Source organism: Nyctibius grandis, chromosome 31 (genome assembly GCF_013368605.1).
Source record: "Nyctibius grandis isolate bNycGra1 chromosome 31, bNycGra1.pri, whole genome shotgun sequence".
NCBI lineage: Eukaryota > Metazoa > Chordata > Aves > Nyctibiiformes > Nyctibiidae > Nyctibius > Nyctibius grandis.
In genome coordinates, this window is record NC_090688.1 from 5,549,448 (window position 1) to 5,576,753 (window position 27,306).

The 27,306-nt window shown below is 61.4% G+C and overlaps 4 protein-coding genes across 7 annotated transcripts; all 4 read right to left on the reverse strand.

Annotated features, from left to right (window-relative positions):
- Positions 1 to 713: 713 nt before the first annotated feature.
- Positions 714 to 5,496, reverse strand: CDC34 (cell division cycle 34, ubiqiutin conjugating enzyme). Its single transcript, XM_068420554.1, has 5 exons — positions 5,143 to 5,496; positions 2,647 to 2,733; positions 1,945 to 2,042; positions 1,508 to 1,642; positions 714 to 976 (listed from the first exon to the last, which is right to left on the reverse strand). Exons 1-5 carry the CDS (start codon positions 5,317 to 5,319, stop codon positions 766 to 768), a joined length of 708 nt encoding a protein of 235 aa, XP_068276655.1. The 5' UTR covers positions 5,320 to 5,496; the 3' UTR covers positions 714 to 765.
- An 851-nt stretch (positions 5,497 to 6,347) lies between these two features.
- On the reverse strand, positions 6,348 to 8,256 carry TPGS1 (tubulin polyglutamylase complex subunit 1). The gene is made up of 2 exons (XM_068420752.1): positions 7,919 to 8,256; positions 6,348 to 7,741 (listed from the first exon to the last, which is right to left on the reverse strand). The coding sequence occupies exons 1-2, from the start codon at positions 8,254 to 8,256 to the stop codon at positions 7,210 to 7,212; spliced, it is 870 nt and encodes a 289-aa protein (XP_068276853.1). The 3' UTR covers positions 6,348 to 7,209.
- Positions 8,257 to 9,148: 892 nt separating this feature from the next.
- MADCAM1 (mucosal vascular addressin cell adhesion molecule 1) lies at positions 9,149 to 11,711 on the reverse strand. Its single transcript, XM_068420913.1, has 6 exons — positions 11,660 to 11,711; positions 10,929 to 11,195; positions 10,491 to 10,805; positions 9,797 to 10,122; positions 9,445 to 9,745; positions 9,149 to 9,273 (listed from the first exon to the last, which is right to left on the reverse strand). The coding sequence occupies exons 1-6, from the start codon at positions 11,709 to 11,711 to the stop codon at positions 9,149 to 9,151; spliced, it is 1,386 nt and encodes a 461-aa protein (XP_068277014.1).
- Positions 11,712 to 14,890: 3,179 nt separating this feature from the next.
- Positions 14,891 to 26,090, reverse strand: LOC137674882 (hippocampus abundant transcript 1 protein-like). 4 transcript variants are annotated; one of them, XR_011049872.1, is made up of 13 exons: positions 25,872 to 26,090; positions 23,815 to 23,910; positions 23,357 to 23,419; positions 22,295 to 22,422; positions 21,981 to 22,095; positions 21,243 to 21,461; positions 20,424 to 20,537; positions 19,892 to 19,963; positions 19,383 to 19,495; positions 19,118 to 19,215; positions 18,418 to 18,584; positions 17,650 to 18,329; positions 14,891 to 16,226 (listed from the first exon to the last, which is right to left on the reverse strand). XR_011049872.1 is itself a non-coding variant. In XM_068420670.1 (12 exons), exons 1-12 carry the CDS (start codon positions 25,953 to 25,955, stop codon positions 18,120 to 18,122), a joined length of 1,479 nt encoding a protein of 492 aa, XP_068276771.1. In that variant the 5' UTR covers positions 25,956 to 26,090; the 3' UTR covers positions 14,891 to 18,119. The 4 variants fall into 4 exon arrangements, 3 of the variants coding, with proteins under 3 accessions (XP_068276771.1, XP_068276772.1, XP_068276773.1); XM_068420670.1 differs by having other exon boundaries at positions 14,891 to 18,329; XM_068420671.1 differs by lacking the exon at positions 25,872 to 26,090 and adding an exon at positions 25,398 to 25,708 and having other exon boundaries at positions 14,891 to 18,329.
- Positions 26,091 to 27,306: the final 1,216 nt, after the last annotated feature.

Consider the following 27,306-nt stretch of genomic DNA (forward strand, 5'->3'; position numbering starts at 1 on the left):
ACGGGGGCAGAGCCTCACACACACGCCACGCAGCCGCTCCCTTGAAGTACTTTATTAAATAGTTTCCAAAGGAAAAAACAGAAGCAGAAAGACTCAGAACTGCCCCGTCCCTCCCAGCTAGTTAAAAACTACAACCAGCCCATCCCCACACCCCGCAGTGCCCGGCGGCTGCGGGCACGTCCTGCCCCACGTCCCGGCCCTGCCCCACGTCCCGCTCGCTGCGAGCGCGGCTCCGGCGTCCCGGGAAGGGGCGGCAGGAGGGTCCCGCCGCGGAGGGGGCAGCCAGGGGCCGAGAGCAGCAGCCCTCACCCTGCAGCCCGTCCTGCTCGGGCACCTCGAAGGCTGCAGAAAGCCACACGACGCTCACACTCCTCCCACCCAAAGCAGCCGCTCGCCCCCTCCACGCGGGGCTGAAGGAGCCGAACGTGCCCAGACAAGGGGCAGCCGACACCAGGCTTTGCTGTCGCTCCTCACCCAGCCAGAGCCACCAGCTCCCTGGTCGCTGTGGATTCGTGAACGCCCCAGCATGACTTCCCCCTCCCCACCTGCCCCCCACCCAGAAAGTTTATAAAATAGGGTTTGTTTTTTGTTTTTTTGCTTTTTCTACAAAGACAGTGGTGGGATTTCCTTTGCAACAGCAGAGCAGTCTCCCTGCGAGGTAGAGAGTTACTTTCAGGGCTGACAGATCCTAAATTCAAGCCAGTTTGTCCTAGTTGAGGTAAAAATTCAGTAGTTTATAGTAAGTTTTGCAGTGCCAGGGGGCCATCAAGATTCCTCATTGCCAGAGTCATCCTCATCACCGTAACAGCTGTCTGCTTCCTCCTCCATCTCATCATCCTCATAATAGTCGTCATAGAAGAGGTCTGAGCCCTCATCGGGGGCCGGAGTCTTGGTCTTCACGCAGTACTCTGCCAGCGTGGTGGGGACCTTCACGCCGTCCCGCTCAGCGTCCACCCTCGTGCCCAAGACCTGCTTCCTGGAGGGCGAGAAGCGGCGGGTGAGGACGGGGCGTTGCACGGCGCACCCACGTCACCGTGCGGGGCTCACCCGCGGGGACGCCCGGTGACACGGCTCTTCCCCTCTCACGGGTCGCTCACACAGAGCTGGCGAGGGCAGGGGAGGGAGGGCACCGCGGAGCGGCTGCACTGCCACGTGCCCCTGCCCCGAGGGACCCCCGCCACGCCGGGGCTGGCCAGGCTGCAGCTCGGGAGCTTCACGTGCCGTCCCATGACACAGCCCTGACAGCAAGGCCGTGCTGGCACCACGTCTGCTACGAACCCAGATCCTCGGCTGTGGAGCCGAAAAGGGCCGGGGCTTCGGCCGAGAGCAAAGCTGGGCACATAACCCAGCCAAGCTGCTCCCAAAAGCCACACTTGGAGCCAGAGTCCTTTCTTTCCCAGCCTGCAGATGGGACCCAACAGGGCAGGACATGCCCTCAAGGTCCCCGCGGCCGACAAGGTCACAGCTTAGCCAGCGTTCTCGACAGCGGGCTCGGCCCCGCACGCACCTGATGATGTCCGTGTACTCCCGGTCCTTCCCTTTGCTCTCCTTCCACTTGCGGTACATCACGGAGGCGTCCACGTTGGCCGGAGAAAACGTGTTGGGCTCGTTCAGCAGCGAGATCACGCTCAGGAGAATGGTCCTGGCAGTCAATGAACACAACCAGGTAAGAGACGACGTGGGTCAGCAGCTGCCCGCACCCCAGCGATGCCAGCAGCCCCGGCGCCGCTGCGTGCCGGGGTCAGGACAGCCCGGGGAGGGCGCACCGCAGCGAGGCCGGGCAGCAGCGCTGGGGCTGTCGGGCTCATGCACGATCCCGAGCTGCTCCTCAGCGAAGCGCGCAGCCCACGTGCCCTCCAGCAGCCCCTGGGAGCGGGAGGCAGCCCCCACCGCCCCGCTTTCCCCCCTCGGACGAGCCCCCCGCCCACTCCCCGCAGCCCTCACCGCACGTTCTGCGTGGGGTTCCACCGCTCCGACGGCAGCTCCCCGCTCTGCGGGTCGTCCACGGGCGGGTGCAGGATGGAGATGCAGACATCGCCGGTCTGAAAGCACGAGTGAAGGAGGGTCCTCAGGAGCTGCTGCCCCGAGCACCCCCAGCAGGGTGCTTGCTCTTCGCTTTGGCTTAACCCAGGGAGGTGACCCCAGCCCGTTCTTTCGGTCCCCAGGAAGGGACAGCAGAAGCGGTGGCCCCCGCTCTGCCGCCCGCAGCCTCAGGCCTTGGACAAGCTCCGCGCAGACGAGGCTGCCTGACCACCAGCTGTCCACCGCCGCGTCCCCTGCACAGCCCCCCCGGCGCCCGCCTGACACTGCCCAGCCCCACGCGCCCCGGGCAGCGACCCACCGCACACACGCAGCCCTGGGGCCACGCACGTCGCTCGCCTGCAGCCACCCTTGGCTGAAGCACGGCGTCCCCGCTAGCCAAGCGCGGGAGCCTTCAAGCCTGGCGGACCTGGGACCCGCTCCAGGACTGCAGACCGGCTGTCGTAAGCTCGTTAGTGGCATTTCCAGTGCCAGGCACTGAACGCCAAAGGCGCCGTGTCTCCAACGCCAGACAAAGGCTGGCATTGTCACCCAGCACCGTCACAACGGACGGACACGTGCCCCCCCGCCTGCCCACGGCACCCCAGGCTGTCCCAGGCCACCCACCTCGTAGATGTTGGGATGCCACATCTTGGTTAAGAACCTGAAGGCAGGAGGAGAATAGGGGTAGTCGATGGGAAACCGGAGACGAGCCTGCAAGGAACAATGAGGAGAAGTGAGCGTCAGCTTGGGAGAAGGAAGGGAAGGAGGACACAGACCTCCCGACACCACCAGGGAAGAGGAGCCTCTGCCAAGTCCGGCTGTGCAGAGGCAGAGCCCCTGCGCCAGAGGAAGGGCTGTTTACCCTTCGGAGCTCGCAGGGACGGAGGCATCAGGTGCTCTGATCCACACACCGAGCCTCTAAAAATAGCCCGTCAACACCGAATAAAAGAGCCCAAGTCAAAACCGGCCGCAGCGCGTAGCTCAGGTGCTAAAAATAAAAGCACAAGAAGATCAGGCCGCAGCCCACGACGCCGGCGCCAGCAGAGACAACGGGCCCGCCACCGGCTGCTGCTGCGGGCGACGGCACAGAGCCCGGGGCATTCGGGCGGCGCAGAGACACACGGCAACATCCCCCCTCCCGGAGCTGCTGCCCAGGCGCCCACGGGCAGCTTCCCCCCGCGACGCTGCGGGGACTGTTTTGTTTCCAGGCTCTGGAAGCAAACGTCCAGATCGAGATTCATCCGCTGCTCCCAAAAAAGCCAATGGACAGAAACAAACAAACAAAACAGGGAAGATTTAAAACACACAACAACTCCCCGGACGTTTCTTGCTCCCTCAGTTCGCGCACACAAGGGTTCAGATGTTGGGTCTGTGAAGCGACAGCTCCGGCCGCCCCGGCTCTGCCCGGGATCGCTCTTCAACCCGCAGAACATCCCCACGGGCCCCACTCAGGCGGGGAACTGCACACGAGGCTGCGGATGCTTCTGGAATTACAGCCTCAACAACAGGACACGGTGCCAGACCCAGTCGTCAGCTAAGGGCCCTTAAAAGATCAGCCTGGAAGGCACAGAGGCATCTGTCCCCCCGCCGCCCCACCAACCCCAGCTCCGTCCCGGGGTCCCAGGGCTCGGCTCTCCCATCCCCTCCCACCCTGCCAGGATCTGTCCCCGGCACAACCTGATCTTACGGCGAGTCCACGGAGCCCCGGCGGCGGTGGGGCCGTCCCTACACGTGTCACCGTCCTGCCTCCCCGTGTCCCACCGCAGGACGGGGGCCAGAGGGAAGGAACAGCGAGGCGGCGGCTGGGGCTGGGGGCGTTTTGTGCGTGCGTGGAGCTCGGGGCAGCGACACGCACACGGCAGCACGCGGCCCCGTGCTGGGCTCTGGCCAAACAGCTGAACCTCGCAGAACAATCCCCTTTGTTGTGCCGGGGGGGATCGGAACAAAACGAGCCAGAGGCAAAGCGTTCCCCAGGGGGGCTCGGGAAGCAGCTCCGCTTCACCGTACACAAACAGGCTGATGTTACCACGAGCTGGGAGAGGCCTCGGCCCCTTCACCCTCCCCTTAAGCAGAAAGTCTCGTCTGTCGCCACCCAACAGAGCCTGGGAGCTCTCAGGCACAGAACAGGAGCACGAGCTGCCGACAGGGCGAGAGCTCGAAGGGCCTGGAGCCAAAAGAGGCTACGGAAAAAGACTCCATTTCAGCGAAGAGATAAAACCTGGCTCTGAAGCACCGGCCTTGCCTGCCACCGCTCCACGGGACAAACAAACCTCCCTCTCCTCGGGCACAGCTGACCCTCGGGCTGACTCACCCCAGCGCATCCCCACCCTGCCAGCAGCAGGATGAAGACAGAGGAGCTCGGAGGAGGGAGGATGAGAAAGAGGAAGAAAACACCTACAGAGGTTGCACAACACCTGGGAACAGCACACACACACCCTCCTGACGGGGACTGCGCAGCCACACGCCTTCCCCCCGCTGAAATCCCAACCAGAACCACAACACCCGCTCCCCACCCAGCTTGCGCCGCTGCTCGCTCGGCCCGAGCCCTCCGGGCCTGCACGGACGAGGCCTTTGTCTCTTCCCTCTGGTTTGGTGCCGATGTCCCTGATCCCTTTCGGGAGGGGGAACACCAGCAACCTCCTAGTTCGCTGTCCTGCGCCCACAGGCCGGGGGTGGAGGAGAAGCCCTCGGAGGCAGAGCCCCTGGGACGGCCAAATCCCCCCTCAGCAAAGGGCGCCCCTGCCCCGCTTGGCAGCGGCCCCCCGCGCCCGGCTCCCTCCGCACCCCGGGAGCACCCCGGCTCCCGGAGCCCCGGCGACCCCACGGTGCCCAGCTACAGACCCGGGTCTCCCTGGCCCTCACCGCCCCCGGAGCACCCCGGTCCTGCTCCCCCAGTACCCACCTCAGCCCACTCCCCAAGACCCCCCTCTCGCCCCCCAGCCCCCCGGGTCTCCCTGCTCTTCTCCGGTCTCTCCGTCCCAAGCCATCCTCCCCCCAGCGCGCTGCCCGACACCCCCTACTCTGCCTTGGCCCCCCCCGAGCCCCGTCTCCCACCCCGCACCCCTGCCCCCCGGACCCCCTCCCCACACACTGCACACCCCCGCTGCCCCCAGCCCTCACCTTGAAGTACCCGCCCTCGTAGTAGGTGTTCGGGGGGCCGAAGATGGCCACCTCCCAGTTGTAGAGGTCCCCCTCGTCCACCAGGCTGACCCGGAACCCTTCCACGGGCTCCTCCTGCAGCCCCTTGAGCTCCAGCAGCAGCGCCTTCTGCGAGCTGGGCACCAGCGGCCGCGCCATGCCGCGGGGCCGGGGACTGGCGTGAGCGGGGCCGGGGAGGCCGCGAGCGGGGCCGGGGACTGGCGTGAGCGGAGCCGGGGAGGCCGCGAGCGGAGCCGGGGACTGGCTTGAGCGGGGCCGGGGAGGCCGCGAGCGGAGCCGGGGACTGGCGTGAGCGGGCCGGCCGCTGCGGGGAACGGGGCGGTGGGTCCGAGCGGGGCACGGCGGGAGCTGTAGTCCGACCGAGCGGGGCGGGGCCGGCGCAGGCCCCTCCTACAGGGGCGCCGCTGACCTATCAGAGCGCTCCGCCCGCCTGCCGGGGCGGGACGGGGAGCGGGCTCCTCCCCTCGGGCGCTGTCCGCCTATCAGAGCGCTCCGTCGGCTCGGGGGGCGGAGCACAGAGCGGGCTCCTCCCTCGGGGCGCTGTCGGCCTATCAGAGCGCTCCGCTGTCCCGGGGGGCGGGGCAGGAAGCGGATTCCTCCCCCCGGGCGCTGTCGGCCTATCAGAGCGCTCCGCTGTCTCGGGGGGCGGAGCACGGAGCGGGCTCCCCCCTCGGGGCGCTGTCAGCCTATCAGAGCGCTCCGCTGTCTCGGGGGGCGGGGCAGGGAGCAGGCTCCTCCCCCCGGACGCTGTCGGCCTATCAGAGCGCCCCGTCGGCCCCGGAGCTCCTGCAGCGGCCCCGGCCCGGCCGGTCCGTCCGGCGCCACCGGCTCCCGCCTCCCCCCGTGTCACGTCCCGTCACCCGCACGTTGTGTGGGAGCCGCCGCCCGCAGCCTCCCCCGGGCCGGCTCCCGGTGGTGCCGCTCCCGCCCGCGGGGACCACAACACCGGCCCCACACCCCACACCCCGTCCACGCGGTGCAGCCTCCAGCCGCTCCCGGTGCTCTCGGTGTAACGCCCGGTGCTCTGCGCTCCCGCACCCTCAGCCGGGCAGGCGGCCACAGGCTGCCGCCATCACCTCTGGAGACAGAGGCTGCCTCAAGGACCTGAGCGCTGCTGCGGTTCCGCCCAGCCCCCCGTGCCGCCAGGCAGCGAAGAAATCGGCCACTAAGAAACAAAAAAAAGCTTTAATGTCTTACAGTAAACCACTAATTGCGCAGTATGAATAATTAACGCAGACAAGTTCAAATAAATAACATGGTTCAACACGCATCTCTGTTCAAAAGCAAACCATGACCTCAGGGAAGCGGCTTTGTCTCGTCCTGACCCGGTCATTATCGAACCCGTCCCGCCCGCGGCTCCGCTCGAGGCGTCATCGCTCGGGTACGAGCTTTGATCTCCCGCATCTGGAGCGCAGCGGCCCCGCTGGCTCCCCGCCCTTCCCAGCGTGTTTGCTGCCCAGGCAGCCGTTTCTCATCCGCTGTGTGTTTAAAACATTTCGCTTAATAAAATCGCGCTTTATCTCACGCTCCAGATCAGCCCCGTATTTACCTGCGAGTCCCCGCAGGCAGATGAGCATCGCCCCGCGCTGCACAGGCGGGCGTGGAACAAACCCAAGAGCAGAAACTGAGCTCGCGGCTGCAGCTGCGCGATGTGACGTGCCATGGCCAGGGCTGGGGCAGAACCGCAGCGTACCTGGAGGTCCAGCCCCACGTGTACTTAATTCTGGCTCATTTTCAACGACTCACGCTGCCCTGCAGTCACAGGCCTCCTGGCAAGTCCCCAGTTAAGGCCTAAAAAAGATTTACCAATGCCAGTGGGACGGGAGGAGCCACGGCTGGGAGAGGCACGGGGATGGGGACACGGGTGGGCACCCGTCGCGCTCGAACAAGGGAGGGAGCGTGGAAATGGGGAATCTCGCTGGGCAGACCCGGGCTCTCCCGGCAGCGCCTGACCAGCCCCCAGTGCTCGCCACCCCGTGAACGGCTCTGCACGGAGCGCTCGCGGTCGGCGTTGCTCCCACCCGGGCGTTACTCAACGGGCTTCACTTTTGCGACGAACAAGGCGGTGGCTCTCCTCAGGAACTCCTCCCGGCTCATGGAGGCGCCGAGCTTCCTCTCCTGCAGCGCCCGGTCCATGGCCAGGGCCAGGCCGTCCGGCCCCAGCTTGGAGCCCGCCTCCAGGTAGCGGCCGGGGAGAGGGAAGTGGCCGGCGCCCAGCGCCTCCTCCAGCGCCCGCAGCACAGCCCGGCACACCCGGCCGTCCGCGGCGCCGGCGCCGCCGTCCAGGACGCCGAAGAGCGCGTCCGCCTTGGCGGCGAACTCCAGCAGCACGGAGCAGGCGAGGACGCCGTAGCGGAAGACGTCGAAGGGCACGGCCTCGTGGTCGCGGCAGCGCACGCGGCGCAGCAGCGCGGCCGCCGCCTCGGCGGGCGCCGCCCCGTGCTGGCAGATGCGCCGCAGCAGCTCGCTGTACAGCCGCCCGTCCACGCCCGCCCGCCGCCGCCGCCCGCCACCGCCCAGCACCTCGTAGGCCGCGCCGGCGTTGCTGTCGAAGGCCGTCCTGTCGCGACACAGCACACACACAGACGACACGCAGCCTCACCCCCGCCCGCCCGCCCCGGACTACGGCCCCCGGCCCCGCACGCCCGCCCGCCGGCGGGGGGAGGCCGCGGCCGCAGGACACGCCGGGAGCCGTAGTCCGCCGCCCGCCCCCGCCGCCCGCCCCCGCCGCCCGCACCTGTGGGAGTGGTGAGCCAGGCGCACGTACCACAGCGCCCGGGCCAGGCGCTGCGGCGGCCCCGGGAGCTCCGCGGCGGCCTCGCCCGCCGCGCCGGGGCTGCCCAGCACCAGCCGCTCGAAGTAGTCGGCCAGGAAGGAGACGGGCTCCTCGGGCCGCGCCTCCAGCACCTTCAGCAGCGCCTCCCGCACCATGGCGCTGACGCCGGCCCGCAGCAGGAACTCCGCCTCGCTGCCCAGCCCGCCGCCCGCCGCCGGGGCCGGGGCCGGGGCCGGGGCCGGGGCTGGGGCCGGGGCCGGGGCGGCCGCCGCCGCCCGCCGCTTCTCGTACGCCGCCATCTTGGTTGTGGGCGGCGAAGGCGGGTTCCGGCCATCTTGGGCCGCCGTCCCGCCATCTTGCACACTGGCAGCCAATCGGTGCGCGGCGGGGCAGGCGAGCGCGTCGCCATTGGACGAGACCGCGGGCCGCCATCTTGAGTGTGGGCAAAGGAGCCGCCCCGGCCGCCATGGCTACTCCGGGCAGGTGCCCCGCCCTTAGCAACGGGTTGTGCGGCCGGGGCCTCCCGGGGGCCGGACCCGGTGCGGGGCCGCGGTGCCGCCCCGACCCCGGCCGAAGGACGCTCGCTTGGGGTTCAGACAGAGCCAGCCCTTTATTGGGGCGCCCCCCTCCCAGGCTGCGCTCTCCCCGGACCCCGCCTGGCGCTCAGTGCCGGCCCGGCAGGATCCCGCGTCCCCGTCCCCCGGTCGCTGCGGAGGCCTCTGCTTGTCCCCCTCCCCGCCTCGCCCTCCGGGGCGTCCCGCGCAGCCCCAGGCTCTCCTCTCCCGCAGGCCTCACGCACAGCTCCGTGCGCGGGAGCCGAGTGGTTCCCGGTGCTCGGAGCCCCCCGGGATGGCGCAGCCGGTGCCCTCGGCAGCCCCTCGGCACCCCGGGCAGCAGCGGCCCCAGGCACGGGGGAAGCCTGCGGAAGCAGCAGCAGCTCGGAGGTCTCAGGGTCCCAGAGCACTTGTCCCGGGGCGGGGGCTGCTCTGCTCTGGGGTCTCACAGCAGCGTCCCGCACCCCACCAGCTCCGCCAGTCCCCGCCACGTGCGGGGCAGCCGGGCTCCGTCGGCTGCTCATCGTCCCAGGGCTCCGTCGCTGCTCGTCCCAGGGGCCGGCGAGGCCAGCAGCGGGGAGGGCGGCAGCAGGGACTGGTCCAGAGGGCTGCGGGCGTCTGCAGGCAGCTCCCGCTCCTAGGACAGCTCGTACCGAGATCGGAATCGTCTCCACAGGCGGTGGGACATGACGCCGCTGATGATCAGTCCCAACAGCGAGGCCGTTGTCCCCACGGTGACGGCAGGGCCTGTGCTGGACGAATCTGCAAGGGCAGGGGAAGGAGCTGTGGTTGCAGGCAGGCTGTGCCCACACCAGCGAGTACCGAGGGGTGAGCACAACACCCCCAGGACCGAATGTGGCACCAACACAACCCGCTGCAGCCCCAGCCCAAGCGATGGGGGTACAGGAGAGGGGGCTGCAGACCACCACTCACCGTCCGAGACCGTCAGCTGCAGACTGACCGCCTGGGCGCGGTGGCCGGGCAGGACGCACTGGTAGTGGCCCTGGTGCCGGGGCTCGGCATGGTCAAGCCGCAGCGTGGAGCTGCTGCCCGCCACCTCCTCCCGGTACTGCGAGAGGGCCACGGGGGTCCGCAGCCAGCGGACGGTGGCGTTCCCGGCGCACCGTGCGCGGCACTCGATGCGCAGGGCCCTGCCCCGTGTCCCGTTGGGAGGCAGCGACCAGATCCGCAGGCTGCAGGCGGGCACTGTCCCCACGGACGGCCCCGTCCCCTGCTCCACCGGGGGAGAGCCCCGGCTGGTGCTGTCCGCAGCCGTCCCCTGCGCCTCAGCCGGGCGGCTCATGGTGCCAGAGCCAGGGACTGTGGTGGTGGCCGGACGTGCCGTGGGGCTGCCTGCGACAAGGTCTCGGGGCGCAGGGCGCTCTGTGGAGGGGGGTTCGGTGGCAGCAGCCAGCGCCAGGATGGTCTCGGCGTCAGGGTCCCGCGGTGTGGCGGTTGGGGCTGTGGTGGGATCACGTGTGGGGACACTCGGCTCTGGGGGCAGCGCTGCGGTGGTCACGGGCCCGGCTGTGCTGGCGCTCCCCGTCGTAGCTGCCACTGCCCGGGGGCTCCCCGTGGAGGTGGCCATGGCCACGGGCTGCTCTGTCACAGCTGTGAACGCAGCAGGTCACGGCGGCCTCGCCGCAGCTCCGAGCTGGGACGGGGCCTCTCTGGCACACGTTATCCCCATGCGGTGACGGCCCCCTCTGCCCGCGCCACCCAATGGCCCCATCCTCCTCCACCCCGCGAACGCAGCCGTCCCGGGCAGGGAGAGGCGGCGAGCAGGAGCAAACCGGCACCCTCGGCATGGCAGCAGGGACGGGGACAGGGATGGGGACGGGACATCTGCAGAGCAGCGCAGAAACGGGGGCTGCTCCCATCCCAGCAAAGCTGCTTCAGGCGGTGCAGGGCAACGGGGGTCGGCTCCAGCGGACGGGGCAGCGCGAACCCGCGTCCCCAGCTCCCACCCCGGCACTCACCCGCAGCGCTCACGGCCACCGATGCCGCCCGGGTGAGGGTCTCCTGCCCGATGCTCAGCGTCACCTCGCACCTGAACTCCACCCCTTCTCCCACCTCCTCCCCGGCCACCGGCAGCGTGGACACGATGTCGAACAGCTCCTCGTCGGTCTCCGTGACATCGAAGTCTGCTGCCTCCAGCTCCTGGTGCCCCCGGTACCAGGAGAGCACCAGCCCCCGGAGCGGGTACACCCCCCGGGCCGAGCAGCGCAGGCTGGTGGGCTGCCCCGGCTCCAGGGCACGGGGGGCTGCCTCCAGCTGCAGCGTGTCCGGGAGGGCTGAGAGAGGAATCGCAGCGTCGAGCCATGATTTTTGGCACGGCAGCCCGGGAGGGAGTGAGCTGCCTCCGGGATCCAGGGCTTTGCCGGGGAGGTGGCGAGGGGTGGGCTGGGGATGCTTACCATAGACCTTCAGGTTGACAGTGCGCTGGTAGTACTGCCCGTGGCAGGTCCCCTGGCAGATCTTGGTGCCCCCCGTGGCAACCACGGCGCTGCTGATGTGCAGGATGCTGTGGGTGGGGAAGGAGGTGACGCTCCCCAGGTTGGTGTCCAGCCCCTTCCACTGCACCGTGCCCCCCGCGCAGGCCAGGGAGCAGTTCAGCTGCGCCGAGCCCCCGTACCGCACCACCGGCTCCCGCGGCGTCACCGCCAGCTTGTCAGCGGGTCGCCCTGGGTGGAGGGAGGAGGAAACGGCGGGTTAGGGAAGGGGACAGGCACCAGAACCCATTTACAGGGCAAATGGGACGCCGATTCCCCTGCAGTGCTGCTGGCCTGGGGCAACCGCTCGCCGCCACCGGGCATTGGTGTGTGCGGAGCCAACATCCCTGTGCCGGTTGCCAGCCCGGGCTGCCCCGTCGCAGGCATTGCCGCTTGGTCCATCTCGGTTCACCACTGAGATTTTCCAGCCATTTATTGGGGAAATGACCCCAAATACCCCTTCTTCCCCCCAGTTCTCACCCTTCACCAGCACCGCTGCTGCTCTGGCAGCGGCACAGCGGACCCAGGCCGGGCACACGCTGTCCTGAGGGGCCCCCGGGCCGCGTTGGCCCGCGGTGCCACACGGGAAGGCAGAGCGCGGCGGGCAGCACGGCGGGCGAGGGGATCGGGGCAGCTCTCGGCCCCGCAGCACTCACCGCCGCAGCCCCGCAGCAAGCCGAGGAGCAGGAGGAGAGGAGCCGGCTCCATCGCCCGCAGAGCCGGCGTCGGGCAGGGCAGCAGCAAGGGCTGGTTTTCTCTTCCCTCGCCGCCGGCCGGGGCTGTCTCCTTCTGGCCGCCAGCCCCGTCCTCAGCCCTTCTTAAGCTCTGTAGGAACCGCCCCTTCGAGCACCGGCCCCGGGGCCTCCGCGACTTTCCAGCCCGAGGGGTATTTCCAGAGGGAGGTTTCTGATTTTCTTCCAAGGTCAGCTCTTGCACAACGCCCAGCCCCAAACCCAGGCGAGCCCTTGGCCCGAAAGGTCCCCACGTGGCTGCAGGGCCCCCGTCACTCCGTGGCACAGGCGAGATCTGGTTCCTTCCCTGGTTCCCACCGGGCTCCACTGTCCCCCCCAGACCCCTGCCAAACCAGCCCTTTTCATGCCCCAACACCAGCCGCTGAAATGACCCATCGGGGGCTGGCTGGGGACGTCTGTCTATGGGAGGAGCTGCCTCAGACCCCCTGCCCCAAAAGCGGGGCCAGGGCCCGTGTTCAGCATCACCATCGAGCACGGCTGCCTGAGGCCGGCAGCGAGGCAGAGCGAGGGGACCCCCGGCCGCAGCGTCTGCCCCAGGCAGGTCCCACCGGGACCCCTGCGGGAACGTGGCCTCAGGAGCGGGCAGCCCCTGTTGGGCGGTGGTACGGGGAGGAACCCAGCCTCAACTGCCCCGAAACGTGGGGTGTGGGAAGGCGGATCACCAGGGCAGAGGAGGAGGTGTCCAGCCCCAGGCTCGGGTGCTGCTCAGCAGGGCTGCAGACAGCATTTGTCCCCAGAACGGGGTGTTTTCAGGGATGGAAGTGGGTGCCCCTGGGAGGGCCGGTGTCACGGTGTAGATGGAGAAAGCGTTACCACGTGCAAGATGTCGATCACCCTGTTTTATCTAGCTCCAAGGCCCTGGCACAGCCTCAGCGCCTGTCCTCTGTCTCATGGCAGGTCTGGCATCGCTTCCTTGCTCCTACCCAGCTCCCTGGGAAGAGATGAGGCCAGTTCTGCCCCATCCCATCCCACTGGGCTGCAGCCGAGGCTGGGGAAGGTGCAGAAGGGCCGAGGGAGGGGACGTGCCCAGCCCGGCACCTCCTGTCGTGGAAGGTGGGAAGTCGGTGCAGGACCCGGCTGCTTCCCATGCGGGAACCCTCCGGAGAGGCAGCTCCGGGCACTGGGCGCGTCGCGCATCCTTTCGGGGGCCGGGTAATTAATCCTCTGATGGTCCGAGAGGGAAGTGCTCTGTAAACACCCGCCATCAAATACGCACATTCAGCTGAAGTGGGTGATTAATGGCTCTGGGGTCTTTGTTCCTTCCATCCTGTGTTAACAGAGCCACTTCCCGGAGTTTCCAGCGGCCGCCGGAGCCCCCGGCCCAGCCCTGACTTGGGACAAGCCGCGGGCAGGCTCCCCGCACCGGCCGGGCGCTTCCCGGCAGCGAGCCCCGGGGCACCCATGGACGCTCACACGGTGCCGGGGTTTCGCCTCCCACCACCGCAGCCCAGACCCGCGGCGCCCGCTCACGGCACGAGGCCGGACCCTCCACGGGCGGTGGGCGAGAGCCGGGGGCGAGCGCCCGGGAGCTGCCCCGGCCTCCGCCGCGCGAGGAGACGGACAACACGGATCGCTGAGGAAACCTGATAAACCTCCGGCTCCCCGAGGGCCTGCTCTAACGGCACGGTTATCGAGCCAGGGGCAGGTCGGGGACTCATCCAAGCTCAGAGCAACGTGGCAGCGGGCCCCCGAGGCAGCTCTCGCAGGTTTGCCCCCGAGCTGCCCCTCGCCCCCCGTGCAGGGACCCACCGCGGTTCCCACCCACCCCCTGCTCAGGGCCTCTCTAATGGGCTCTGAGAACCTTCCCTCCATCCCGGGGGTGCACAGGCAGCTCCCCCTGCCCCAAACACGGTGAAAAGATCAACAGCTTGGAGACACGGGGCGGAAAGAGCAAGCTTAGGCACTGGGACAGTTTTCCACTCCGCAGGAAACCTCGGGGGTCAGAGCGAAGGGGACGATGGTTTTCAAGAAACAGAAGCCTCAACATTTTTCCTGGAAGCCGATTGTGCTTCCTCCAGAGGGGTGGGAGCAGGGGCTCTCGGGCAGCACTCGGTCCGGAGGCGTTTCTCAGGAAGCAAAACAGTTCAGTGGGGAGAGACAAACCGCAGAGGGACGAGCGCTGGCCCCGGCACAGGCTACCCCCGCGCTGCTGCCGGCAGCACCGGACCCCTCGGGCTGGGGTGTAGCCCCGGGCTGTCATCATCTGCTAACAGCCAATAGCAGAACGACAGGGCTGGAGAAGGTGCTAATGACGACAACTGGAACAACATGAAGGTTTTCTGCATGGTGCAAAACACGGGAATCTCACCCCAGGGAGGCTCGACCCCCAGACTGGCCCTGCCCCTGGCCCGGCGGCGTCCCCATCACAGCAACATGTCCCCATCACCACGCCGAGGAGAGGACGGCCAGCAACGTGCTGTATTGAAATACCTTCCCTTTTTCTGCAGTAATGCAGTGAGACAAGCTGAGGATTCTTTCTCAACTGAAGAGGAAAACAATAAAATAAAAATAAGCTCAAATCCAGAGGAAATAAATGCAACGGGCAACATACTCTATGATGGATGGTTTGTGTTTCCAGCTCATTACAGGATACTGGCCCTCAAACACCAGATCCCATCCAAGAGCTGACTTGGATGTGTTTATAGTTCTTGTGATTATATTGTTCACTTAGTACCATCCTCAAACACCAAAGAAGTGTTTAAATGTGTAAGATAAGATCTAAATTAAGCCTGGCTGGAAAGACAATAGAGCCTGGGATGCTAAAACCAGCCCCAGGAGGAGGCTCCTGCGGGGCAGGCGCTGGCGTGGGGAGGCAGGAGCAGGGCCCCAGACCCAGGCGGGATGAGGCTGGGGGCAGGCAGCCTGTCCCACCACACACCGCACACCGCTCGCTCCTCCAGTGTTCTGCTGCTCCCCGCTTGGCCCTGCACAAACTGCCCCAAAACCGCTCCCTCTCGCCCCATCCCGTGCGACGAGCAGGGGGCCCAGGGCTCAGGGCACCGGAGAAGCTGGAGCTGTTGAGGCACTGCCCTTCCCATACTCGGTGGGTACCTGGGCAGCTATTTTACGGGCAGAGCACAGGCTTGGAAAGCTGTCCTGTAACCCAGGCCAGGGAGACAGACGACGACAGAGGACTTCAACACAACAGGAAAGCAGCAGTTTAATAAATAATCCATCGGAGGGAGAGATTAGCCAGTTCTAAACACAACCTGAACTGAAATAAATACATTTCGTCGTTAGCTTAAAAAAAAGAGAGATACAGAAATGCACGCAACAGTAAACTTTGTTTACAGCAGAGGTACTGCCATTCTTCAGTGAACGTGGGCTTGCCACATGCCCACACTTTTTAAAGATAATCAAAGACGTCAGCAGCCATTCAAGCGCAGAGAAAGAACAAAAACCAGTGAAGTAAAAAGTTACTATTTTGAAAAAGTAACGGCAAAAGAGAAAGCAACGGTTTAACGCAGGTTTTTGATGTGACAAGATCAGTTTAAACTCCCTTGAACTGCTGCCATTAATACTCGAACTGCAGAAGAAGGGCAATTAAGCCAATTTTTGCCTTATGTTTGGGGCATTGCTGTTACTGACCTGAATTATAAGTCACTGCAGCCAAATTCTGGGAGTGCTGATGTTAAACAGCCAGGCTCAGGCACTACGCAGCAGATCAAGGGGATTTTAAGAAAAGGCTCTTTTAAAAAAGTTGCATTTTCATATAAAGTAACAAAAATTGGCAAAACTAGCTGAATGCTCCGTACGGATTTTCCAGTCTCCACGTGTGACGCCGCAGAATTACCAGCCCTTCAGAATGGGACATTCTTCATTCAGGTCTGGTAACGTCAGCTCCGTCACCGCTTGGCCCAAGTCCTCCTCTGTCACTTAAAGGCAGAACGGTGGGTGGGTCACGTCCCTGCGCCGAGGGGGAGGGGGGCTACCTGGGGCTGAGACCCCACCGAACCAGGTGGAAGGAACTCCAAAACCGTGGAAGGACTAGAAACACATCGGTTTCAATAAACTATTCAATAAAGGAAAGGACTTTTAAAAATATATCTCTATATACTTTATATCATATAAATTACGCTCGTCTTTTTCGTAACATTCCACTACATTCTACCCGTGAAGCTCCGAGTGCCTCAGTGTGAACGAGGTAACGATTCGGCGTCTCGTTTCACTTCGTTCGTGTGTGAGGGACAAACCTACGTCAGGTCATTTCAATACAGTGTAAATAAATGAGTCGCCAGATGTACTTGGTAAAGCTCCAGTCTAAAAAAAGGCATTTTAGTGAGCAATACAGCGTTGGGATTGCTGCCTGGAAGTTTAAGTGACTGGATTTCCTTCAGGGAAGAAGCTTGCTGTGCACGCACGGTGCAGACCATCCAGTAACGTTTGGGAATTCGGAGCATCACCACAACGAGCTCGGGAAAATGAGTCACCGCAGGTCACCGAGACTTTCTGCTGGCCCCCTTCTTCAGTCCTGCAATTAGATCCACATCAGCAAACCCTCAGTGTCCGCGGTCGCTGCCCTCTGCACGGACAATGATCTACTCCTACAGCTCTGACTGCAGGATCTGGCTACCAGGCTAGATTAATGCAAAACAAACTGTGAGTTATTTCACTTAAACGTCCACCTCCGATAACCAAACAGTCCAGAAAACTGGTAAACAGACATTATACGATTAGTTCAGCCCAGTCGAGGCAGGCAGTGGTTCCAAGCTGTTAATATCTGACAGGCCTTTAAGAGACCCACACGGAACGGCAGCTCTGGATCTGCCCACACCACGCTCACCAGCCCCCACGCCGACGGGCGCACCGAGGAGGTCAGACGCTGGACACAGCCTGGGGCTCACGGCCCCTCGCGCTCCCGGAGCGGGGCGAGCCACGCTGCCAGGGCGGAGCGGGGCACGGCCAGTGCTCTCCCCTGCTCGTGGGCCAGGGACTGAGCTCTCCAGGGTCGTCCAGCTGGTGTTTTCCACTAAACCCAGCGGCAAACGGCACTGGCAGTCACTGCTGCGCTGCTGCATCAGCCGCGACTTCCCCTTTGCGAAGACCCAAGAGTTACGTGACAGCGCTCCCTCCCTTTCGGCCTTCCTCCCCTGTTACCTGTCCCAAACCTTCAGAGAAGGGCTCCCAGCCAGAGAACAGCAGCTGTTGCACAAACCCGCTCTGAGACAGGACTATTTTTGGCCACTGTGTCCTCAACTCCCTTAACAACTGGTTTCTGAAGTGTTCCCAGTTTGGTCTTTACTCCCCCGGTGACTGCTCAACGCCATTACTGCTGATCTTGCTCAAATGAGAACAATTGTTTCCTGCCCTCTGCCATCTCTCTATCTGCAACCAACCAAGCGTTCCCTATACGTCTGTCTCAGCTGCTTTCACGACACTCAAGTTCAAGTATCTGCTGCTCTTTCTAAACAGAGCTGAACCCTGCAGCAGAGGCTGCAATTCCGTTTTTCAACAAAACAAAAGCCCTCACAGCAGGCTCAGAAATGCTACATGGAATCCAAACCTGTAAGTTCACATCAATTGCAGTCATCACCATCAGGATCTTTTGGACTGAGAAAAAACAAGCTACAGTCATTATCTGGTTTTAACATCAGATGGCAAGAGCCTGGGGAAAAAATCAACAAGCTTTATAGAAGTGCTCAAGATAAACAGCTATTTCTTTGACCTTTCTCTCAGGAAACCACGCTTTATCAAAGTGCTCAGCAGAGTTTTGTTGTTTCTCCAACCTCTTAGAGAATTCTATTTTCTAAACAACCCTTCCAGTTCCAGAAAAAGATTTCTGAAAAATCCTTCTACCTACAACCTAGAGAGGCAGTAACAGACAAACGTTACAGCAGCGTAACAAAAAGAGAAAAACCAAACAGAAACACAAACGCTGGGGACCTTCGAGGCACCTGTAACTCATGTCGTCGCCCTGCTCTCATGGGTAGCAAGTACCAGCTCCACAGGGGGATGGGGCAGGTAACAGATGCCTCGTTTCATCCTGGCTGGCGACTCAGTTCACACGAGAACAAAGACAACGCTCGCTCCTTAATTTTTCACTGGCAAGTTGAGTATTTGGCAGGTCGCACCACGCAGTTCAGTATTCACGCGCAGGGGCAGGTTTGCTTTGAAGAACTATCCCTTCACGTGGAGCAGTTCAGGATCTCCCCTTCCCATCAGCACCCGGTGATACAATGCCATTTTTGCACCAGCTGGGTATATTTGGCTTGAAGGGAAGCCCTGTCCCTTCTCACGAGCTGTTAGTGGCACAGTCTGTCACCTCATTTCTTCTCTCCCCCCACCCTCGCTCCCCAAAGGCCCACTGGCTGAGTCCATCCTTGATCTGGAGTTGAGGCGCGAGCCAGGTCCTTCTCTCCCAACCTCATACGCTGCTGTCCTCGAGCAGGGGCTCCTTGCTGTCCGCTCCCCCGGCCTGCGGGCTGTGGGCGTGGGTCTGGGCTCCGTTGCTGTGCTTCTTGTGGCTGCCCGGCCTCAGCGCAAGGTTGTGCTCCGGAATGAACAAGGCCACCAGGAGCGACAGCAGGACAGAACAAGCCCCGAACAGGAACGGAGGCCCTGGGATAATGCTGCTCTGTGGGGAGAAACAGAGCAAGGATTAATGCTCAGCTGCAAGGACAGAAGCAGCCCAGCAAACGGAACGACAAAGCAGAACAGGTTACCTCATCTGTAGGGTTGGCCATGTTGGGTTTGGAGGCCTTACCCAAAGTTTCCACCTCAGCCATTTCATTTAGCTCCACGTGGAAGAGATAGAAGACAAAGCCATAGAGCGCCGGCCCCAGGCCGTTACACAGACCCCGAATTCCAGTGATCATCCCCTGCACCACGCCTGGGGACAGAGCGAGGAAAGGAAGATCAGCTTATGGCTTTCTGAATAAGCTTGTTTTATTCAAGGACGCTTACATGTTTAAAGACAGGATCAAACGTTCAGATCTGGACTGACATGCCCTCAGCGGATGAAGCGGCGAGCTGGCGACTAGCTTCGCTCAGGATCAGGTTTTACAAAAACCAGTAAGAGAGAATAAAATGAGCATGGGCACACCAAGCAACAACTTCCCACTGAACTGGGATTCAAGGCAGCCAAGTCTGAGGGCTCAGGGTCGAACCATGAAGCAGGGGAACGATTAAGCAGCAGTCTCCTCTCTACCTCAGACAGGCAACGCTGAACACCTACGTGCACAACTCAAGAATTCCCTCCCCAAGCATCAGCTGTGGTCAAAGCCAAGAGTGTCAATACTCCTGAGAACAAAGTGATGCTCCACAGCTGGCACCGACGCTCCTGCCCACCCCTCCACCCCGACGCTGACAACGCGGACGTGCGTCAGCTCCAGCGCCCGTCAGACACGTCCCCGAGCGACTCACCCTGCTGGTCGGGGTCCGTGTTCCGAGACACCATGGCACTGATGGCTGGGAAGGTGATGCTAGACATGGCAGCCACGGCTCCTGCTGCCCACATCATCCTCGGGGAGAAAGAGGCAGCAGTTAGAGCCAGGCTGCCGAGGGCCAGCCGCAGAGCGGCAGCGCGGCAGGGCAGGATCTCCCTCTGCCAGGGGACAGGGAGCTGCCGCAGAGGCACCGGAGGGAGAAACCCGCCGACGCCAGGAGACAAACGTGGGCAAAGGCTTACCAAGGCTGCGATCCGAAGCCGTACCAGGCAAGCTGCAGGATCTGGAAGCCTAGTCCCAACAGGATGGTGTTTTTATTTCCTATCGAGCGCATGAGAATTCCCAACACTACTGTCTGGAGAGAAAAACAAGTGCTTCCAACGTTAGTGCAAAGAAAGATGACAACACTGGAAGACAAGAGGAGGGGAAGCGAGGGAACTCGTGCTGCTGTGAGACCGGCTATCACGCACGTGCACTCCTCCAGAAATGAGCACATCCCTGTCCATGGCAATCAGGAACAATCTGTGGAGCTTCACAGAGCAACACGGGGCCACCCCACGGTTACCACAGTTTATTATTCAACAAACAACAGCTACGCTCAAAAGATAAGAGGGACCGCAGGTAGCTGTGCCTGGTCCGATAGTGTCTGTGTGGCCACAGGGACTCTGACAACTAACCAGCCCCGATTATCAGAAATTTTGGACATTCTTATAACCACACTGCTAGAGCCAAGACAGGAATTGCTTCTCACCTGAGCCAGTATAGAGAGAATCCCAACTACACCAATAAAGGCTGCCACAGTCTCCGAGGAAAAACCAATGACCTGTAAAAACACCAAAGAGGGACTTTCCAGGCAAGAGGTTTGTACCCCAGGAGAAAAGCCACTCCACCAGCATCAGTAACGTTTAATGACATTGCTTATCAGGTGCTTAAACATTAATCAACCGTACCTTCCACTGCCTGCCTGCTGCCACAGGAATAAAATGGAAGGTTTTGCTCTGTCTGAAGAAAAGCTCTAAATCACCGGGCTCACCTGCCCGAGAGTGGCATGGACAGGGTGGACAGGCAGACCACCAGCAAGAAGCCCAGCGAGGGCCCTGGCAATCCCTGCGAGGTGGTCACCAGGCTCCCACAGTTTTTAGGAAGGCTGGAACTATTTCTTATGGCTTCAACTTTACTAAGCTATTGGCCAAGATTAGCTTCCTCAGGACATGCAACTAAGGTAATATTCGTAGGCTGGGATTTCCTGCATTTAGAGCCTTCCCTCATGGCAAGAGACTGACCTGTCGCAGGTACAGGAAAAAGCTGGAGTACTGGCCGGCTTCAGGAAGGTAGGAGAGAAAGACAGTGATACAGATGAGCAGCACCGTGGAATCCTGACCCACCTTCCGCAAGGACTGTGGGAAGCGGGGCAGGGAATGAAAAAAAAGTTAGTTAATATCATTAAATATTCTCCAGGTACAGAGACAGCAAAACAAAGTGCTTAAGTCACCACCTTCTATCTAAGAAGTGAATGCTTGAGTGAAACCAGACCAGCATTTCAGAGGACGATGCGAATGCGGCCACAACACACCAGACCAGGTGCACAACTGCATCAACTTACACCTGAGAACAAGGAATTTTTACCTTTGTTTCTCAGATTTATAGTCAAGTGCTTTTGATCAGAATTGCCTTTTTACTCAGACAGCCAAAATAATCTTCCTAGCGAGCAAAGGTGAGGTGCAACTGTGCAAAGCTCCTCATCATGAGCCAAGGTCCTGAAAAGCCAGGAATGCAAGACTTCTCCTGACAGCGCTGTTGCTAAGTAGTGGCATTGATATTCAGACAACCGGCACATTTCCCCCAAGAGATGCTCTTGCTTCAGGACATCTGGAGCTGCTTTTAGATGATTTGTAGCTACAAGAAATCGGTTAGAAGCTGCCAGACAGCTTTAGACGTGTGCAGTCTGACGTCAATTGAACACTGTCCCTTCGACGGGGTTAATCTAAGCCTCACATCCTTCACCTTCTGTGGAATGCATCTTCCTTTGGAGAGAAATTAGCAGAACTAAAGCAAATATCAGCATAACCAGCACGCGGAAAAACAGCAGCAAGATTACTTACAGCGAACGGGTCTGCTTGTTCCCAAGAGATCGGAGCTCCCCAAGAGACCGGGCGCATCTCTTCTGGCAGGGACTCTGGCACAGCCAGCAGGATGAAGCCAATATCCAGCAAAGCAACACCTGAAGCCAGCACAACCACCAACGTGTCGCCGTAGGCTTGGGAAAGGTACGCACCGATGGCTGGGCTTGTGACCAGGCTAGCAGCAAACGTGGCCGACACCTGGAAGCATAAAACGTTAATACAGCCTCTTCTTCCTAGAGCCCATCTCCTCCTCCAGCGTAACCCAAGGGCACTAGTTTGCCATTTGATGGAGATAACCAGGGGTACGGGGCCTCCTGTAGACAGATAACATGTTCTCTTGGTGCAGTCTAGGCTAAGTTCTAGCAAAGGGACATTAAAGCTATCCTGATAATTCATATACGACACTTTCAGTCACCCTATAGAAAGGGCCCCAGCCTCACAGCCCGCCCCCTCTCCTGGTGCAAAGCAGCTCCCAGAGCAGGCTGGTTTAAAGGCTAAGCAACGATACAGCCCGTGTTCAGAGCGCACAGAAATTAGGCCTCTGCCTCGGTGCTAAATCACAAACAGAGGAGCAGGGAGACTGTATTATTAGTGAAGCACATATCATCCTTTCACTGATGCTGTCCTCAGGCTTGCCAATAATCTCCCACCCTAACTGGACACCTGCAAGGCCCAGGTATTTCTTGCAAGAGCCAAGCCAGTTATGCAGCTCCTTACCAAGCCATACGCCGTGCTGCGTTCGTGCTCCTGTGTGATATCGGCAACGTAGGCAAAAATCACAGAAAAGGTGACAGCAAAGACTCCAGACATGGAAATAACAGCAAAGTACCACCTGAAACAGGCATGGCCAAAGGCACAGTTAGAGAGCAACCACACGGTAGTCCACAGCTGCTGAATTAGAACCTCTCCTCTCTCTTCCGTCAGTCTATCCTACTTCCTTCTCATCCTCAAACGCAACACCCCCAAATCCCCCGTCGTTCAGCCTCACTCCTCTCCTCAGAGCCCCTCGGCTGTAACAAGAGTAAACTCACCATGGACTGATCTTCATAAGGGGAATTGGCGCACACGTGAAGAAGACGGTGAGGAGGAGGAAGGACTTCCTGCCCCAGACATCAGAGAGAGCACCAATCAGTGGGGCACTTAGGAAAGAAAGCAGACCCTAAGACAGGCAGGATGACAGAGAGAAATCCCTCAGTCAAATTCTGATTGTCGACAGCCAGAGCTTTTCACAACTTCATTTAAAGATAAAAATACGAGGAGACCATCCATTCCTGTTTTCCACAAGCAGGCAACGTCACCAAAACATAACAGTTTGTTAAACTGCTCACATCCTTTTAGAGAGAAAAACCAAATCCTCGACCAGCGAGGTGCCACTAAACCCTCCAACTACCTCCTGCTCTGCAACGCTGCCCCTGCAGCTGTGGTCTCCCCAGGCACGCCTGTGCAGCGGGGAGCTGCCCTGCCAGTACCTAAAAAGATGCTGGCACAGCTCCACCACATCAACATCTGCTGCAGTTCTAGGGAAAGCTTTCTCTCTTAGACAGAGAGAAGACAGACCCAACATGATGCCAAGGCCATTAAGCACAAACAGACTCGCTCAATGCCTTTCAACGTTTTCAAACCCAAGATGGGAAGGGAAGAGCCCTCCCAGATCATGTCAAATCAAAGCACTCTGGGGCCATTTTTTGAGATCCTCTTGCCAGACCTGCTTAGTTTCAGCTTCTATTACTGCTAAGTTCAGATGTCAGTGATTTTTTATTTTGTTACACTCCAGAATATGGTTACAGGGCTGATCTCATGCTGACTAGAATGTTTTCAGCTGAAGCACACAGCTGGTATAGCCCCAAACCCATGCTGACAAGCAGCACGTCGTTAACGCGGCTCACTAAGATCAATGACAGGAGCTACTCGATTCCTATGCTCTGTCAATTCTCCATCTTGCATTGGGTGTGCCAGTGAGCACCCCAAACTGAAACATGAACACTCATCTGTCAAACACTGGTTGACGTCAGCAAACGACACAAATTATAACGGCTGCCACCTCTTGCACTGATCGCAGATTCAGATGAAAGCCTGGGAGGAATATCCTTTACCTTGACTCCATGAATCAGGCCATTCATCAAGAACGTATGCTGAGGAAAAGTCTGGTGTAACACCTAGGGAAAAAAAAAAAAACCAAACCAGAGCTGGCAACTTCTGCAAAACTCCCATTAAATTCTGCCAGCACCTGACACTGGATGCCTGGAAGAGCACCCCAGGGAACACGGGGAATACGCTCCCGACCATGCCACTGCTGTACCTACGTGAGGAGCTCTGCCTCCCGCCTCCAACACGGGCAGCCACTGTCTTTAAGACTTCACAGGTCTATAAATTATTGCAGCACACTTGGGCTCCAGCTTATTCACACAGAAAAAAATGCAGGTACAAGCCATTACATCTTGGTTTCTACTTCCTGTACTCCGAAGGCCTACGTTATGGTCTTCACCCTCGCCAGCCTAAGGCGAACACTGGCCCACAAGAGCCGGAATTATCCCCAGGGAGACCCACTCACCGTTAGCATCGGCGTGGTCAGCAGCCCCCAGGCGAAGAACTCCAGGAAGATCACCATCACGGCGTGGTACACGCTGGGCTCTCCAATCCCCTGTCGCTGCAAAACAGAGCTCCGTCAGTAAAACAATACACGTATCCTGATCTGCCACGGATTTGAGGCGTGTGGTGGGACGCCGAAACATCAACCCTGACCGCAGCCATTCCCGAGGTGACTCGGTGCTGCCTAGTGCAGCTGAGCTCACGCTGCAGCATCTCTCCATCCAGGGTCCACCAACCTGCGCTGCTCCTACAAACCTGATCGCTTTCAATTTTTATATCCAAGAACTAATATCTTTGGTACCATTATGCTCTCTCTAAACATGACCAGATTTATCATCCTCTCGATCCTCACCTTAAGGACTTTGAAATGAAACACCTCAATTCTCGGCGTGTTTTCACAGCAGTACGTGCAACACCCCAAAGATGACTTTGGGAGTTTGGGAAGGCAATTTTACTCCTCAGCACCAACTCCATCCACCCAACGTGGTGGGAAAGGCACAGTCCTTACACCAGCTGTTAAACAGCCCCACACCTCAAGGCCTTGCTTATCTTCCTTTCCATAAAGATTTCTCACGGCGCTTTACGGGCAGCATTTGCTCTGTCGCTTTTCCAAGCGCCAAATCTCAGCTGCTAGCCCAGGAGGTGTCTCCTGCCGCGCAGGACACACCTGCAGAGTCACGAGCTCACAGGGAAAACAAATCGCAAGGAACAGGAGGAAAGCACACAAGTTTCAGGTGAATTCATCAGGGAACGGCACAGGCCAAACCCTCAGTGGCACGCTGTGCTGTGCCACAAGAGCCCATCTCTCGTGTTAGCAAACCACACGACCTGAACTCACCAAGAAGTGCAGTCTAGCCCTGATACATTATTAAAACCACCTGAAACGTCTGCAATCCCAGCAATTTAGACAGCTTCCAGCAGCTTGGGGAGTATCCAGAAGTTAAAAAGCTCCCACCACCTGCACAAGTCTCACATCCAAAGGGATACTGGGTTTGGTACGGGAAACCTCAAATCCATGGGCATTTCTTCTAGGCTGAGATTAATTTCCTCACAGCTCACTAACATTTCTACACTGTGCTCTCGAGATACAAACCATTTAATGGACCAGACCAAAGGTGTATCTGTACCAGTGTCCTGCCTCCAGCGTTCACTACTGACAGCTCTCAGGGAGAGGAACTCAAGCAGCGTGGCACGTGAAGAGCAATCTTTTACCCAGTCACATCCTCACGGGTTTTGCCAGAATAATACCACGTCCCAGGTAACTAATACAGCTGTAAGTTATTTGAAATATGAGAGGAGGCAGCAAGAGACTTTATTCTGCTGAAACGTTGTGTATGTTCACAGACTCCATTAAAACTGTCTCCCGCAGACAGGCTAAATCTGCTTAAAAACCAAATCAACAGCATCAACGTGAGAGGCACCCCACCCGAGGGGGACACGGTCGTTAAAAGAAGTCAGATTTATTGCACACAAATGAGATGATGCTTTGCAGCAGAGGGAGAAGCCCCAACCTGTTCACAGCTCAACGTCACTCCTTCCACTTACCATAGAACGGTTTGGGTTGGAAGGGACCTCAAAGATCATCCTGCCACGGGCAGGGACACCTTCCACTAGACCAGCTTGCTCCAAGCCCCATCCCACCTGGCCTCGAACGCTGCCAGGGAGGGGAGCATCTCATTATGAACCACCTTATTGCCTTACACTCCCTTGGACAATTTAGGATCGCTAATTTTCTTCGGAGGATGCCGTCGCCCCACCGAAGCGCTCCTCTAGAGGATGACTACAAAATATAAAGACGCTACAGAAAAAAAGGACGTATTTTAACCCAGATTTGAAGGCCGTCTGTCATCCTCAAAGGGAACGTTACGTGACAGCCTTGACGTGTGCCCGAGGACCCCACACCTGCTACCGGGGCCCTCAGCCGGCCCCTCGGGCCGGCTGAGGGCCCCGGTAGCAGGTGTGGGGTCCTCCCGTTCCCCCAGCCCCCCCCCCCCCCCTCCCGCTCCCCCCCGCGCTCACGCCGGCCCCGTCCCGGATCACGATCTTCTTGGCCAACAGGACGCTGCGGTTGAGCCGCTTCTTCTTCTTTTTCTCGCCGGTCATGGCGTCACCGGGCCGCTGCCGCTTCGGGGTTGCCCCATCCTCACTGCGGCGGGGCGGGCCCGGGCCCTGACCCGCGCCGGGCGGGGGAGCGCCGGGCCCGGGGCTGAGGGCGGCGGCGGCACGGCTGACGGCAGAGGGAGGGCCGCCCGCAGGCCCCGCCCCCGTCACCCGGACGACGGCGTTGACGGACACTTCCGGCGCGCTGCTCCCTCACGCCCCATTGGCTGCTCCGCCTCCTTCCAGTCAGCCGAGGTGGTCTCTGATTGGCTGGAAGCGGCGGGGGGGCGGGGCGAGCGGCGCCGCTCGGCCGCTTGCGCCAGGCGGGGAGGGCGGTGTCCATGACGTCACGGCACCTGCCGGGGGCGGCGCAGGGCATGATGGGAGGTGGTGAGCGGGGCCGCTCCCCGCCGGGGCCGCCGCGGCGGAGCGCGGGGCATGCCGGGATGTGCCGGTCCTCCGGGGCGCGGGGCATGCCGGGATGTGCCGGTCCTCCGGGGCGCGGGGCATGCCGGGACATGTCGGTCCTCCCCCGGTCCTACCCCGGGCGGCTGCGCGGCCGCCTTGCGTCCCCTCCTCGCCGGTGGCGCGGGCAACGGCCCGGGGGAGCCGTGGGGAGGCCGGCGGGGAGCGGCTGCTGCCCTGTCCCCGCGTTAACGACACTTGACCCGTCCCGGGACAGCGCCGGCCGGGTGGGCTGGCACCGGGGGGCGGCCGGGGGGAGCGGAGCGGCCCCGCCCCACCGGAGGGACCCCGGTCGCAGCCTCGGGGGGTGCCGGGTCCGGCAGAGCTGGGGCGGCCCCGGGGGGGCTCAAGGGGGGCGCAGGATTCCAGCCCCGCCGCCTCCCTGCCCGGCCGGCTCCAGCGCCGCCGTTGCCGGGGTCCCCTCTCTCGGGTACCGCCGGGCCCGGCACGGAGGCGGCGCCGGAGTCGCTCGGCTGCACTCGCCGTGTGCTCCGCTACCGAACCCTTCCCGGACCGGAGCGCGCTCGGTGTTGATTCCCGTGACGCAGGGCCGGGGGTGCGAGGGGATTAATTAGTCTCCGTTCGGAAGAGTTACACAAACCGGCCCCGCCGCCCCCCGCTCGAGTCGGCCGCCCCAGCAGCATCGCGCGGTCCGGGGCCGATGGGGCTGCGGTGACCGGGGGTGACGGGGAGAGCCGGGAGGGCCCCGGCGGCGGGGCCGGACGCCCCTGCAGAGCCGGGGGGTGACGAGGTGCTGCGGGGCTCCCCCCTGCCCGCGGAGAGCCGGAGGCTGCGGCCCAGCCGGTGTTCACGGGGCCTTTCCGTGGAGTAACGAATAAAAGCAGCCGGGGGAAGCCCTTGGCGTGGGGGTGACTCCCCAGAGCCTGAG

Excerpts from the sequence above, each read along its gene's own strand:
- CDC34 (XM_068420554.1), bottom strand. The coding sequence starts at position 5,319 with ATGGCGCGGCCGCTGGTGCCCAGCTCGCAGAAGGCGCTGCTGCTGGAG. Across the intron at positions 2,734-5,142 it reads ACGAGGGCGGGTACTTCAAG|GCTCGTCTCCGGTTTCCCAT; the intron begins GTGAGGGCTGGG and ends TGTTCCTTGCAG. Across the intron at positions 977-1,507 it reads GAGTACACGGACATCATCAG|GAAGCAGGTCTTGGGCACGA; the intron begins GTGCGTGCGGGG and ends CTCGCCCTCCAG.
- TPGS1 (XM_068420752.1), bottom strand. The coding sequence starts at position 8,256 with ATGGCGGCGTACGAGAAGCGGCGGGCGGCGGCGGCCGCCCCGGCCCCG. Across the intron at positions 7,742-7,918 it reads CTGGCTCACCACTCCCACAG|GACGGCCTTCGACAGCAACG; the intron begins GTGCGGGCGGCG and ends GTGTCGCGACAG.
- MADCAM1 (XM_068420913.1), bottom strand. The coding sequence starts at position 11,711 with ATGGAGCCGGCTCCTCTCCTCCTGCTCCTCGGCTTGCTGCGGGGCTGC. Across the intron at positions 10,806-10,928 it reads TGTCAACCTGAAGGTCTATG|CCCTCCCGGACACGCTGCAG; the intron begins GTAAGCATCCCC and ends TTCCTCTCTCAG. Across the intron at positions 10,123-10,490 it reads GGTGGCCGTGAGCGCTGCGG|CTGTGACAGAGCAGCCCGTG; the intron begins GTGAGTGCCGGG and ends CTGCGTTCACAG.
- LOC137674882 (XM_068420670.1), bottom strand. The coding sequence starts at position 25,955 with ATGACCGGCGAGAAAAAGAAGAAGAAGCGGCTCAACCGCAGCGTCCTG. Across the intron at positions 20,538-21,242 it reads AACAAGCAGACCCGTTCGCT|TCCTTGCGGAAGGTGGGTCA; the intron begins GTAAGTAATCTT and ends CGCTTCCCACAG. Across the intron at positions 19,964-20,423 it reads TTTTCCTGTACCTGCGACAG|GTCATTGGTTTTTCCTCGGA; the intron begins GTCAGTCTCTTG and ends GTGTTTTTACAG.